The 15,757-nt window shown below is 43.8% G+C and overlaps 1 protein-coding gene across 2 annotated transcripts in view; it reads left to right on the top strand.

Moving 5' to 3' along the window:
* The window catches only part of grk4 (G protein-coupled receptor kinase 4), an 89,549-nt gene that overhangs the window by 29,441 nt on the left and 44,351 nt on the right, over positions 1-15,757 (top strand). For both annotated transcript variants that reach the window (XM_056279621.1, XM_056279619.1), the window contains exons 3-5: positions 9,965-10,077; positions 14,496-14,573; positions 15,061-15,161. In XM_056279621.1, the coding sequence (XP_056135596.1) occupies positions 9,965-10,077; positions 14,496-14,573; positions 15,061-15,161 (292 nt within the window). The remainder of the gene's footprint in view (positions 1-9,964; positions 10,078-14,495; positions 14,574-15,060; positions 15,162-15,757) is intronic.

Below are 15,757 nucleotides of genomic sequence, written 5' to 3' on the forward strand. Positions count from 1 at the left end.
GACACTGAACCCCTAACTGCTCGTGATGAGCAGGTCGGTGCCTTGCATGGCAGCCTCTGCCGTCAGTCTGTGAATATGTGTGTGAATGTCATGCTTACACTGTAAAGCACTTTGAGTGGTCAGTAGACTAGAAAAGCGAAATGCAGTCCAGTTACCATTTATTTACTATTCATTTGAATCTTTGCTGAAATGGTCTTCTGCTCTAAAAATGTCAAATTTTGCGGCTTTTTCTCGATTTTCTCAATCCTATTTTCAACATCTTCTCCAAAATCGCTGGGCCAGTTGTCCCAAAACTTAGTCAGGATCATCTAAGTACTTCGCTGATCTTAAGTTGTTTAAGAAATTTCAATATGTCAATCCATTTCGATTATACAAGCCAATAATTTTTTAACAAAATAGCTAATTTTCAAAATTTTGCAACACTGAAATTTGAGAAACATGTTCAGAAATGTTCATTAAGCCTACGTGGAGAAATGGAGAAAAGGCAAACTCCCAGAGGACCTTCTCAACTTCCACTCTCTTCGTTCCATTTTCTCCTCCTCCCTTTCTGCTGCTAAAGCTGCCTTCTATCGCTCTAAAATCCTATCCTCTGCCTCTTTGAAACCTTCTCTACACTGCTTAAACCCCCACCTCCTCCTCCTACTTCCTCCCTTCTCCCTGATGACTTCGCTAACTTCTTTGACAAGAAGGTAAACGACATCAGATCCTCCTTTTCTCACCTCCCGGTTAGTGCTGCTTGCACTAGCCCACCCTCTGCACCCTCCCTCACCTCTCCATGTCCCACTCTATCTCACCTCACTCCCCTCTCCCCCAACGAGGTCCTCAACCTCATCACATCCAGTCGCCCCACCACACGCTCCCTTGACCCAGTCCCCTCCCCTCTTCTTCAGTCTGTAGCACCCGAACTCCTTCCCTTTCTAACCCACCTCATCAACACCTCCCTCCAGGCAGGATGCTTTCCATCTGCTTTCAAGACTGCTGGAGTCACCCCCCTTCTCAAGAAACCATCACTTAACCCCTCTGACGTCAAAAACTACAGCCTGGTTTCCCTTCCAACCTTTCTATCCAAAACTCGCGAACATGCTGTCTTTAACTGACTTTCTTTGTACCTCCACCAGAACAACCTCCTGGACCCCAACCAGTCTGGGTTCAAGGTGGGTCACTCGACAAAGACGGCCCTCCTTGCAGTGACAGAATCGCTGCACTCTGCGAGAGCAAACTCTCTCTCCTCTGTCCTGATACTCCTGGACCTGTCAGCTGCGTTCAACACAGTAAACCACTAGATCCTCCTCTACCCTCGAGAAGCTGGGTGTCATAGGCTCTGCACTCTCAATGTTTGCATCCTACCTGACGGGTCACTCCTACCAGGTGACATGGAGGGGATCTGTGTTGGAGCCTCGCAGACTGACTACAGGCGTTCCACAAGGTTCGGTTCTGGGTCCTCTCCTTTTCTCCCTGTACACGACATCCCTGGGTTCTGTTATTTGCTCACATGACTTCTCTTACCATTGTTATGCCAATGACACCCAGCTGATCTTGTCCTTCCCTCCCTCGGACACACAAGTAGAGGCACGCATTGCTGCATGCTTGACTGGCGTCTCGGAGTGGATGGCGACACACCGCCTGAAGCTCAATCTGGACAAGACAGATCTGATGTTCCTCTCGGGGAAAGGTTGCCCGCACCGAGACCTGGCCATCACCAATGACAACACTGGTGACGTCAACTTGGACCGCGAGGAATCTGGGTGTGATCCTGGATGACCAACTGTCGTTTGCTGCAGACATTGCATCAGTTGCTCGCTCCTACAGATTTCTCCTCTATAACATCAGGAGTATTCTCCCATTCCTCACCGACGAGATGGCACAGGTGCTCATCCAGGCTCTAGTTATCTCCCGGCTGGACTACGGCAACTCCCTCCTTGCTGGTGCCCCAGCGTCGGCCATCAGACCTCTGGAGCTTGTTCAGAAAGGTGCAGCTCGTCTGGTGTTCAACCACCGTAAGTTCTCCCACACAACTCCCCTTCTCATGTCCCTACACTGGCTCCCAGTAGCTGCTTGCATCCAGTTTAAGACTCTGGTGCTTGCCTACAGGACAGTGAAAGGAACAGCTCCTTCCTATCTCCAGGCCATGGTCAAGCCGTACACCCCCGCCTGATCACTTCGCTCTGCTGCCTCGGGATGCCTGGTTGCCCTGTTGCTCAGAGGCCCCTGCTGCCAATCGACCCGGTCACAGCTCTTTTCTGTCCTGGCCCCACGGTGGTTGAATAAACTCCCCACTGATGTCAGGACAGTGGAGTTGCTGCTCATCTTGTGGCGCAGGTTGAAATCTCACCTCTTCAAGAACTACTACCCTGTTACTTGCTCTTAGCACTTATTGTATTCACTCATTTAGAAAAAATCTTGTTCTTGCGCTTTTACTTTAGCACTGGTTTTTCTCCTAGATGCTTGTTTAGAGAGAAGATGCACATATGACCTCTGATGACTAGTAGTTCTCCTAATTTCCTACATTAAATGCACTTATTGTAAATGGCTTTGGATAAAAGCGTCGGCTAAATGACTGTAATGTAATGTACGTATTAAAGCACATTGTGCTTCACCTCTAGGGGGCACCACAAATGCGAAAAGTTTTATCTCATGCGTTTGTTTCCGCTGCATGGATTTGTACGAAATTCAGTTTGCACAATCTAGGGTCATGACTCAGTGGATGCATAAAATGTAGTAATGATTGGTTAAAGCGGGCATGGCTTATTACAACAAAACTAAAATTTTAGACACATCTCATTCCAAACTTCAAAAAAATGTAATTAAATTTTTAAAAAAATCACCCAATTTTTTTCTCAGCACATCCACTAACGTTTAACAAAGGTTTTCCTCACTGCAGCTTATGGTCAAGTCAGAAGTCCGTCATTTATTTTTCAAAATATGCAAAATCGATTAACATCTATATCTTAGCAAGTCTTCGTTCACATCTACCAAAATTGATAGACATTCTTTAGATACAAGATATCAAATGTTGCAAATGGTGTTCAGGTATCTCAAACAATGAGTCTGCAGTGACGTTCAGTTTCTTACTGTAATTAGTATGCACAACATTTTCTATTTCACCAAGTGTCTGATCAAACTTGATCAATATATTTGACAATACACCTGGAACGAGCAGAATGATGTGTAATTTTTAAACTTATATTTATTGGATTTTTCATTTTACAAATCACAGAATCAACATATGAAATAAATCCAGTATTATTCCCATCCCGCCCCTGCTCCCTAACAAGTCTCCACCCCCCCCCCACGTCCTTCGAAATGACATCAAGTGCAAATAAATATATGAATATACGACAGATATAAAGCGACCTAATTCACATAAACACAGACAGGGGAGAACATAAAATAATAGTAATAATGAAAAAAAAATACACTCATTTTTATCTTTTTTAACTAATTCTTGATTCGACTGCTACAGTTCTGCTCCAACCAAGAAATTATTAGGTTATGAACTATCCCAGTCTGTTATTTGGGTTAGGTTATCATAGTAGGCAAGAACAGACCTCTAGACTCAAATTTATTTGCATTCCCCTTCCATGTAAATTTTTCAAAGTTTCAGGTAAAACAATCTCTTTAAGCCATCTTGTATGGGATGGTGGCACCACTCTCTTCCAATTGAGGAGGAGGAGACGTCGAGCTAACAGAGTAATACAGGCAACCACATTGCACATTTCAGTTAATGGGCTGAGGTATAATTGTCATATTATACATGTCACAAAGGAATTCAAAGACCTTTTCCCAAAAAGTCTGAAGGCTTGAGCATGACCAAAATATGTGCAACCAGTTTGCAGGGGTAGTCTTACATCGATCACAGGTGGGATCAGTGTTTGGGTATATCCTTGCCAGTTCCTCCTTAGTGAGATGAAGACGATGAACTATCTTGACTTGCATTAGACCGTGTCTAGCACAAGGAGATGAGGAGTGTACTAGGTTGAGAATTGAAGTCCACTGGTCCTCTGCAAAAACACAGGGGTAGGTCTTGTTCCCAAATTGTCCTTAGGTTGTTTAGAGATTGTGGGTTAATAGTGTTAATTACATCATATATCCAGGAGATGGACCCTTTGAGACTAGTATTGAATCCTAAAAGAGCATCTAAAGGGGTGCTTCGAGGTTGCTCTGGGAAAGGGTGATAGCCTTTCTGTACAAAGTGCAAAATCTGAAGGTACCGGGAAAAAAAATGGGAGCATGGCAGGGCATACTTTTCTGACAATTGTTCAAATGATGCAAATACTCCGTTTATATATAAATCTTTAACAACTCTAATGCCATTCCCATACCAGGCCTGAAAACTCAGGTCTGACATAGAGGGGTTGAAAAGATGATTTGCAAAGATAGGAGCCCTAAGTGAAGCGTTTTGCAACCCAAAATGTTTGTGAAACTGTACCTAGGTCTTTAAAGTATGGGAAACTACAGGATTTTCAAAAGAGCCAGCACTAAGTGGTAAAGGGGCCGAGATTAATGACGGGAGTTTCAATTTAAAATATTCCAATTTTACCCAGACTGGAGCTTCTGCACCATCCCTGACCCACATTATAATATTTTTGATTTTGCTAGCCCAATAGTGAAGAAAGTGCTATATAAAATGCAACTTGATTGATTGAAAAAGAGGTATGGCCATACCTCCTAACTTTTTCAGCCTTTGTAGAAATGACTTACGAATGCGTGGGGTTTTGCCATTCCATATAAATCCAGTGAGGATTTGGTCCAGTGATTCAAAAATGTTTTTTCGGGAATAAAAATCGGAATACGTTGGAACAAAATAGAAATATAGGAAAAATATTCATCTTAATTAGGTTAATCCAGCCAGCTAGTGATAGAGGTAAGAAGCGCCAGCAGTGTATGTCCTGCTTACACTGCTCAATCAGAGGTGTGAAATTTAATTTAAATAGCATTTGAAAGGAGCGAGGTGCCACCACCCCAAGATATTTAAAGTGGGATGTCACTCTCTTGAATGGAAATGCTGTAGCTGGGATATTGAGGGCCACTGGGTTTACAGGATAAAGTTAACTTTTTTCTAAGTTCAACTTGTAACCTGAGAACCTTCCAAATTGTTCCAAAATAGATAGGGCATGTGGTAGCAAAGATGATGGGTTGGCAATATATAAAAGGAGGTCATCAGCATAAAGAGATAATTTATGTGTGGTATCTCCTCGGGTTATCCCTTCTAAGGCCTGGCACTGACGTAAAGAAGCAGCAAGTGGTTTGATGGTGAGCATGAAGAGCAGGGGACTCATAGGGCAACCCTGTCTGGTGGATCTACTATGTAATGGGAAATATCTTGAATGTAAGTCATTTGTATGGATAGAAGCTAAGGAGGATGCATATAATAGTTTAACCCATGATATATAGTCATTACCAAATCCAATATTTCTCATACTCCTAAATAAATGTTCCCACTCCACCCGATCAAAAGCCTTCTCGGCGTCTAAGGCTATCACAAGCTCAGGAACATTCGACCGAGTATGAGTGTAGATAATATCAAAGAGCCTACGAATATTAAAGTAGGAATGCCTGTTTCTAATAAAGCCGGTTTGGTCAGGCAGTACCAGATCAGGAAGAACATTCTTGAATCACATAGCAAGGGATTTAGCAAGGACTTTATAATCCACATTTAGGAGAGAAATTGGTCTATATGATTCACGCAGCAGAGGGCCCTTGCCCTTTTTATGCAGGAGACAAATAGAGGCCTGATTCAGGGTTTCAGGGAGATTCACATTCGAAAAGGATTCAGTAAACATAGACAATAATAATGCAGATAACTCCTTTGTGAATTTCTTGAAAAATTCCACTGGGAATCCATCTGGTCCTGGGGATTTACCAGGTTGCATACTTTTGGTGGCTTCTGAGACCTCCTCCAATGTCAAGGGGCTGTCAAGATCACCTTTCTGATAGCCATTAAGGGCTGGTAAATTTAAATTCTCAAAAAAAGACTCTGATTTAGAAACATCATTTGTCATAATCAGATGAATATAAATTAGCATAGAATGCTGCAAAGGCATCATTAATTCCGTAGTGGTCTGTGGTCACAGAGCCCGAGGCGGTCTTAATTAGGGATATTTGGCATGGAGCTGCCATTTGGCGGGCTTGGTGAGTTAGAAACCTGCCTGCTTTTTCACCGAATTTGTAAAATGTGTGCTTAGATTTTAATAGCAATTGTTCCGCCGTTGTGGTAGAGGCCTAATCAAATTCTGTCTGCAGACGAATTCGTTTTTGGTATAATTCTGGGGAAGGAGTCAAGGCATATTGGCTGTCTAGTTGCGAAATTTCAGCTGTGAGCCCTTTTAATTTGGCCACTTTTTTTTTTTGTATTTGACACATAGCCAATAATCTGTCCACATAAGTATGCTTTTAGCGCTTCCCATCTGGTGCTGTGGGTTATTTCCAGAGATGCATTGGTCGCTATAAAAAGGGATATTAGTGTCAGGATATATTTCACAAAAGTACAATCAGAAAGGAGAGGGTTCAGGTGTCATATTTTGTATGGTGCTAGTACATCAGGGAAGTCTAATTCAAAGGACAAAGGGCTGTGATCAGAAATCACTATGCTATGATAGGTGGGAGGACTAGAAGAAGGTAGAAGTTTTGCATCTAAAATAAAGTGGTCAATTCTAGAGAAAGTATGGTGAACAGGTGAAAAGTAGGAAAAAGCCCGACCCGTAGGGAAATGTAAATGCCACGGCTCTACCGTTCCACATTGTTTAATGAAATTATTAATAGCTATAGCCGTTTTAGTTAGGGGTGCAGGTTTGGATGAAGATTTGTCGAGTTTGGGGCAGAGGACACAGTTGAAGTCACCCCCGATAACCAGGTGATGATTATTAATATCAGGAATAGAAAAAGGAAAAGGAATTAATAAAAGCACAGTCATCACAGTTGGGAGTGTATACACTGGCAAGGACAACCCGCTTATTGAAAAACTGTCCTGTGACGATAACAAATCTGCCATTTGGGTCTGCAATTACTTTGTTAGTTTCAAAAGAAATACTTGGTAACACTTTCTATGGAGCTTGCATCTATAACGCCCTATAAGCATCTATAACACCCTATAAGTGTAGCTATAAGTCATTGTAAGATTCATTGTAACCATGTATATGCCCTCACAACACCTCATAACCACCTTTTGTGATACATTATGTCAATTTAAAACGGATTTATGCATTATAACTGTCATCATTAGCCTGTTTATCTGTCAAATGTCATAATGCATCATAGCCAACTTGTTTTGCTGACGTTTTGTGGAGATGCATAATGAGACTTCAGTGCTATTTCAGTGTTCAGCCAGAGCCGTTAGTCATTGTAATACACATTATAGGAAAGTATGGGCATTATAGATGCTTATAGGGCGTTATAGATTCAAGCTTCATAGAAAGTGTTACAATACTTTTGTGTACAAGAATAGCTGTGCCTCTGGCCTTAGAATCAAACTTGGAATGAAGTTCTTCCCTTACCCAACTCCTCTGGATTCTTAAAACATCTGCCCTGCGTAAGTGTGTCTCTTGAAGGAAGGCTACTCATTCCCTCAGTTGATCTAGATGTGCCAGTACTTTATTCCTCGTCACAGACTGATTTAGAGATTTCACATTCCAAGAAAAAAATTGACCTTTCTACCACTATTCCTAACCATGCTCATGATTTCCAAGGTTGCACTGTGAAATACAGAGCATTATACCAGGGTACAGAATACTATTAAGTACAAGGAAAGTGTTACGATTAAAAGAATGAGTGTAATTGACAGCGATAAAATGACAAAAGGGGAACTTGGAAGAAAGGAGATACAAACAATACAGAGAGAGACAACAAAACCCAAAACGAGAGCTCGAGTGTGTTGACAAATGGACCAGATGTTTCCAAATGCAAACACTGACATCAACATAGTGATGTAAACTGCCAACTATGGCTACAAAAGCGGATTTTCTCAGCATCACAAAGTCGCCATTTGACTTTTGTTAGTTCCAGCTGAGCTGTACAGTGTTTAGTGATTGTGGAGCTAGGGGTGTGTCATCTCAGTTTGACAGATAGTGCCCTCGTTTAGCGGAGGTAGCGGGTCTACAGTGTGTGACGTGGTTGACAACAGAAATCCTGTACCTGTCGTGTTGCAGATTTGATTCCCGCTACCTTCTTGTTCTGTAGCTTGACTTGAAATCCTTACCGGCTCACACTTGGTCAGTGGATCCAAAGAAGTGTCAGCCGAGCGCCTTGAATGTACTGTAATGCAATGCACTAGGAAGCAGACTAAACTTCCATGAGAGAATCTTTATTCTGTTATCACACTGTGCTTTTGGTTATGCAAGAGGATGAGCTGGCTTTTTCATTCAAACTAAAAGTTACTTGACTAATCCTGATTGAGAAGGAAATGGATCTCCCATCTTGCGTACAGCAAAACGTAAAGGGAAACTCAGCCCTGTTTTCTTATCCATAGGAGTCAGACTGAGTGATGGGTAGCAGAATCTAATGTCCACTAAAAGAGCTCTTTTTTTGGCACTGACAGGTTCAGAATGTTATAAGTGGGGTTTAAAGAGCCTTAGCCATGATGTTAACCACAGAACCTATGAATAGATATCAATCCATTTCTGACCCGGGGCAGAAGTCTTGCTCATTAACCCAACAAGGAGTGAGTTGTTGCAGGAGGACAACAGGTGAAGCGTGAGAGCGATGGAGAGAAGTGCAAAACCGAAAATATGCAAAAAGGTCTGTCACTGTGCTGACTGACCACTGGGATTATATTTTCAGTATGGAAGACATTTTCAGACACTTCTCAGAATATTCCAAGCCCATTGGTGCCAAAAAAAAGCTCTTTTAAGTGGATGTTGTTAAACGTGGATTCCATGCTAGCCTGGTGTGTGGCAGTCGGCTGACGTGACATCACTCTATATTGAATCAAAAAAGATTCAGCTGCCCGTCTCTGTCTGACTCCCAACAATAAAAAATGGGGCTTGTGTTAAAAAATACCAGAGTTTTCCTTCAAGTGATTTGAAAACCAGGCAGCACTCGTATATTGTAGTGATCAAGCACAGGCAGATTCTAAAAACTAGCTTAAAGATAAAGCTATGTAAGAAGTGGCAAAATCACCTCTGTATTCACAACCTCTCAGGGAGTTTTGTTAAAACAGCTGGTGTTTGTTGTACTTAAAACTTTATTGCCACATAGTAGACATGGAAGGAATCTCTTCTCTTCTCTTCTCTTCTCTTCTCTTCTCTTCTCTTCTCTTCTCTTCTCTTCTCTTCTCTTCTCTTCTCTTCTCTTCTCTTCTCTTCTCTTCTCTTCTCTTCTCTTCTCTTCTCTTCTCTCCTTTCTTCTGCCCTCATTTAAGTGTTGTTGTCATATAGGAGGTGGGTTTGAGGGCATTATATGGTGTCCTGAAGAAATGGTGTTTAGTCAGGGATGTAGCTTTAAGTACTGTAGATAAGATCTAATCAGCTCTTTGAGATATTAGTTCTATTTCTTTTGCCACTCACAATCCAGTGCTCTAAATGTTCCGTCATTCATTTACAACTCGCTTGGGTGTGTGTGTGTGATAATGTCTGTGTATGTGTACGTGTGTGGTCTGTTCTTATTTTTCTCGTTTCTTGTTTTGTTCGGGTGGGTCTCTATGCATGTGCATGCATGCACGTTTGCATAGTTTCATGTATGCGTGTCACTGTTGTCACCCAGTGACAGATAATTTCCTGAGTTGTCTTCCTCATTTTGTGCCGTAGGAAGTATGACTTTATTGGATACCATCAGTCCTGAAGGGCTTTGGCCCACACATATACTGACCCCCCCCCCCCCCCACACACACACACAAGTTTGGTATGAGTCTTTGCACATGGCACATTCTTGAACAGACAAATGAACGATTGGTTTAAAATAACTAGTTTATCTAAAACTTTGGTGCAGATCTCACACTTACTCTTTTTGTCTCTCCGCCACTCCTTCTCAGAGAGGGACTACACCAGTCTATGTGAGAGGCAGCCCATCGGTCGGCTGTTGTTCCGTCAGTACTGTGACACCCGGCCAGAGCTGAAGCGCTGCATTGAGTTCATGGATGCTGTGGTAAGTTAAGGACAATTCCATCATTATTGGGAGCAGTGCTCCGCTTTCCTCTGAGTTGCTTTCTGTCTCTCTCTATCGCCCCATTTACACTTGGGGATTTATGTGACTGTATGCGGATGTGATTTTATCCACATTGTATTTACACCAGTCATTAAAATACATCTCCACTAGTAACACATAACCACTAGTAAAACATAAATCTGTTTGGACTACCCCAGTGCTTTCCAGTACAATGTTTTGATTTTCTTTTTGGTCAAGCATTTACCTTATTTCCGTTTCTGTGATGCCTGAAGAATTCTGTCTCGTAGTATGCACAAGACTGGTGCAAACAAACACCTTCCACCTTTTTACATTAATAATCACATGTGCTCTCACACACACACACACACACACACACACACACACACACACACACACCCGGTCTTTCTAATTGTGTCTGGCCAATAACCCCACTCTTCCGAGCCATCCCGGTTGCTGCTCTACCCCCTTTGCCAATCCAGGGGGGGCTGCAGACTACCACATGCCTCCTCTGATACATGTGGCATCGCCAGTCACTTCTTTTCACTTGACAGTTAGGATTTTCGCCAGGGGGACATAGTGCGCGGGAGGATCACGCTATTCCCCCCAGTTTCCCCCCCGAACAGGCGCCCGACCAACCAGAGTAGGCGCTAGTACAGCGATCAGGACACAGGACACATACCCACATCCAGCTTCCCACTTGTAGACACGGCCAATTGTGTCTTTAGAGACGCCTGACCAAGCCAGAGGTAACACGGGGATTCGAACCACCGATCCCCATGTTGGTAGGCAATGAAATAGACCACCACGCCACCCGGACGCCCCCACACATGAGTTTAACACCATGTGACAAAACCTAAATCTATATATCAAGCATTAAATAATTATCGTTTGCAAGCAATATCCAAAATACCATCACTAATTCTATGACGGGGCAGGCAGGTGAAAAAATTATGATATTTATATTATGGGATATATATTGGCTGAGTTGCTATACACACAGCCCATACTGACGCACAGCTTAAAGCGTCCATGTTTTTTTTTAACTTACTTAGTTTTCATTTCAATTTCAACAATTTATACAACCAGATTCATAATTTTGCCTGCTGTTTTTTCAAATTTTTCAGCTGTACCTATATGGTTTACAGATAATTTAGCAAAAGGAAAAAAAACCCTTTACTTCAGCTTGAAATGTTAGTTGTTATGGTGGTATGAATTAAGACACGAATAATGAAAAAAAAAAGGAAAAGAGGGGTCAGGGTAAGATGGCAGATGCGATTAAAATAGTCTTCACATTTTTGTGCCTTCTGCAAGCCGGCAGGAGACCCTCCCTCCGGTGGTTGTGCTGATACAGAAGGCTGCAGGGGAGAGCGCTGTTTACTATAGCTAGATGTGTTTGTACCAGACTGAATCCAAGGAGAATTGAAAGAGCAAATCGAGAGTGATTAGTTGGGGAGGATAGCATTTGACATTTTCTGTTGTTGCAGATTTTGAGTTTCGCTGGAACTCCACCCATACCTATGATAGTGATGCCATGTGCATTTCCCCTTTAGGGCAGGCTGTGCCCCATCATATTATACTTTGGGAGTTTGGCTGTCAAATGTGACTTGAAGGGATGCATCCATTTACACTTGATCTCAAAGTACCTCCTGAGGGGGTAGTTTGGATGCAGGTATGGTACGCTCCATTTGAACTGGGAAAAATTACCAATTTCCCAGTGGGAAATTTCAACTGGAACACCCTCTGAAGTCAGATTTCTTTTTCTTTTTTTTCCCCTCCCCAATTGCACTTGGCCAGTTACCCAACTCTTCTGAGCCATCCCCAGTCACTGTTCCACCCCCTCTGCCGATCCAGGGAGGGCTGCAGGCTACCACATGCTTCCTCCAATACATGTAGAGTCGCCAGCTGCTTCTTTTCACCTGACAGTGAGGAGTTTCACCCCCAGTTCCCCCTCCCCCCCCGAACAGGCGCCCCGACCAACCAGAGGAGGCGCTAGTGCAGCGACCAGGACACATACCCACATCCAGCTTCCCACCCGCAGACACGGCCAACTGTGTCTGTAGGGATGCCCGACCAAGCCAGAGGTAACATGGGGATTTGAACCGAAGAGCCCTGTGTTGGAAGGCAACTGAATAGACTGCCACACTACCCGGACGCCCCGAAGTCAGATTTCCCGACCCCAAAATGCAATATGGCTGTTCTGTGTATCAATGGTAGCGAAAGCTGTCTTAATATACTGTTTATTAGCACTTCTGTCTTATTTGTGTCTCATTAAATCAGTTGTACACACAGTACTGTCCAACTTCTATCTGTGGACATGTTGCTACAGTGTTTGTATGTGCAAAATACCATGTAATCCATTATTAACTGGTATTGCTAACAATGTCTAACCTGGTTAGAACTGGTTTTCCGACTTGTTGTACTGGAATGCGGTCAACTTGGGTGTGACGTCATTCCCAGCTCCGGCTTCCAAGGTAAATGGAATGCAGCCTTACACTTGGCTTTTTAGCTATCAGATCGCTATCGAATCAGCTCAACACATCAATCAATCAGTCAAGTTGCATTTTATATGAAGGGGCTAAGTGTAAATGGGGCATTAAATGTCTCACTTCATTCTACCATATCTATCCTTTTTTCTTTTTTTACTTCTGTCGTTCTCTCTCTCCCTCAGTCACTCACACTCACACAGATTCTCTCTCTCTCTCTCTCTCTCTCTCTCTCTCTCTCTCTCTCTCTCTCTCTCTCTCTCTCTCTCTTTCTCTCTCTCTCTCTCTCTCTCTCTCTCTCTCTCTCTCTCTCTCTCTCTCTCTCTCTCTCTCTCTCTCTCTCTCTCTCTCTCTCTCTCTCTCTCTCGTGCCCAGCTTGCTTACAAGGGACAGGTCTCAGCCTGGGCTTGCAGAGCATGGAGGTTGAGTGAAAAAAAGGAGGGAGAAGAGCGGTGGTTTAGTCTTTCTTGGCAGGATTTGTGGGGGGCGTGGGTGCTCGGGTAGTGATGGAAAGGGCTGGATGGGTGATTAGGGATCTGGGACAGGCCATCAAAGGACCAGCCCCTCCCCTTCCTCCCAGCACTCTCTCCATGAGGTCAAGCTCACGTCAGACGCTGGTCCCCTGGGTGAGCCAGTAAACACAGGCCCAGGCTTGTGTCTAGGCCCCTGGAGGTATACTAGGAAAGAAAACAAGATGGGGGGGTCATGGTTATTTTATAAGAACCTACATTAGTCTCTCGTTCTCTCTCACACACACACACACACACACACACACACACACACAGACATACAGACACACATACACACTTCACATTCACCTCCTGTTACATTCATGTACCAAATGAAACAAGGTTTCAGTGCACGGTGCCAGCAACTGCTTCAGTTGAGGTCTCGTCTCGTGTCTTGGTCATGATGTGTCCCATAGCTCGGTCCAGATCCTCTACGTTAGCCTTGTTTTCTAAGGAAACACACACCCAGACCAGCCAAGCTTCATGCATTCTTCGAAACACTTGCCATATTTGTTGGGGGGGGGGGTACAGCATTCAGTCCTTGTGCAACGGTGTAAAATTACGAAGTCATCTGGGGAAAGGTACACATGTAACGGGTGAAGCATGAATACAAAATACTATTGGCACTTTGCTTCCTCAACCAAGATGGTGATAAATGTATATATAATTTTTTCTTGTAACGCTATTGCTTTATTTGTAAACCCTCCCATATGCCCACTTCCATCTTTTATCAGTTCCCCTCCCTCTCCTTTAATTATGACTTGATGGTTTGAAGGTCAATCATTATTTGTCTTGCTACCTCTCATTTGTGCCCCCCCCCTTTTTTCTCCCCAATTGTATCCGGCCAATTACCCCACCATTCTGGTCACTGCTCCACCCCCTCTGCCAATTCGGTGAGGGCTGCAGACTACCACATGCCTCCTCCGATACATGTGGAGCCGCCAGCCGCCTCTTTTCACCTGACAGTGAGGAGTTTTGCCAGGGGGACGTAGCGCATGGGAGGATCACGCTATTTCCCCCCAGTTCCTCCTACTCCCTGAACAGGCACCCCAACCGACCAGAGGAGGCGCTAGTGCAGCGACCAGGACACATACCCACATCCGGCTTTCCACCCACAGTGTCTGTAGATTTTCCCGACCAAGCTGAAGGTAACATGGGGATTCGAACCGGCGATCCCCGTGTCGGTAGGCAACGGAATAGACCGCTACGGTACCCAGGCGTCTACCTCTCATTTGTTAACCTTTTTGTCTTTGTCGAAAGTCCATCTCTCTGAAATTATATACTATGAACAAGTCATGAGTATACAAGAAGTGGTGGAATGAGTATGCCTTTCTGTATATGTATATATGTCTATATGTATGTGTGTGGTTGCTAACACTTTGACTCTTTTTTTCCTCATTGACAGGCCGTGTACCAGCTAGCACCGGATGAGAAGAGGAGGGACTACGGACTAAACGTTTTAGACACATATTTCAATAACGGGGTATGGCACAAACATGCCTGGCATTGCTATTTCAGTTCTCGCACAAACATGAGTTTTCAGCCTTACGTGAACCCTCATTCCCCATCATTTTCATGTCAGGTTCAGCAAACAAATCAATTATGTTGGAAAACTGGCCAGTAACACATCAGGTTTGTCAGTTTGTGACAGCTTGTGTCTGTTGGGACTTACTGTACTACGAAGGTGTTCTCTTTAGCATGTATGGCTCCTGTTTGAAGGGTGTCCCTGAATGGAACTGCTTACTGCCATGCTCTTCATGTTGCAGTACACAAGGGAAGGAATCCCTAACTCTGCCAATGTTACTGCCTCACTTCACCAGTGACACAGGGCCATATACATTGACAGACCAATAATTATTCTCATTCTGCTAACGCCAGACTAAATATCTCTCTCTCTCTCTCTCTGTATGTCTCTCTCTCTCTCTCGCTTGCTTGGTGTGTCTCTCTCTGTGTCTCTCTGTTCTCCCAAGTCGGCAGCCCATCTGCCAGACATACCTCAGGATGTGGTGGCCGGGTGCAGGGAGAGGCTGGAGCAGAGTCCCTGCAAGGAGCTCTTCAATGACTGCACCAAGTAAGTCACCTCGGTGTACATTTCATCAGAGCCTCACTCCTGGCCTCAGGTTTCTATCAGCACTCTCTCTTGCACTACAGTCACATCGGCTCATCGGTCATAAGTGATTGAGGTGATATTCGTTAAAGTCTTGTTAGAAGATTTAAAAAAAAATTTTAAGCGTATTTTTGATTGAGCCTAACCAGCGTAACCACCCATCTAATGGGACCAATGGAACCTCTTTTTCCTCTGTGTGTGTGTGTGTGTGTGTGTGTGTGTGTGTGTGTGTGTGTGTGTGTGTTCCTTCCTACATGTTAGACAGAGTGTACCCTGTCATACTTATGGTGATGAGGCAGCTGGCATCTGTAGTGTAGTATCACACAAACATCAGTGCATGTACACACACACACACACATGCACACGTACACACACATGTACACAAAGATGAGGCAAATGAAAAAGAGCAGTAGGCAGAGAGGGTATCCGGATGGCTGGCATGAAAACAACAGCCACCTCAGTGTTCCTCCGTATACTCACACCCACACACACACACACACACACACACACACACTTGCAGGTGTTTCTGCTTCCTGCCACAGCCGCCAGGAGAAACAAAC

The sequence above is a fragment of the Lampris incognitus genome, chromosome 5, assembly GCF_029633865.1.
Source record: "Lampris incognitus isolate fLamInc1 chromosome 5, fLamInc1.hap2, whole genome shotgun sequence".
Classification (NCBI taxonomy): Eukaryota; Metazoa; Chordata; class Actinopteri; order Lampriformes; family Lampridae; genus Lampris; species Lampris incognitus.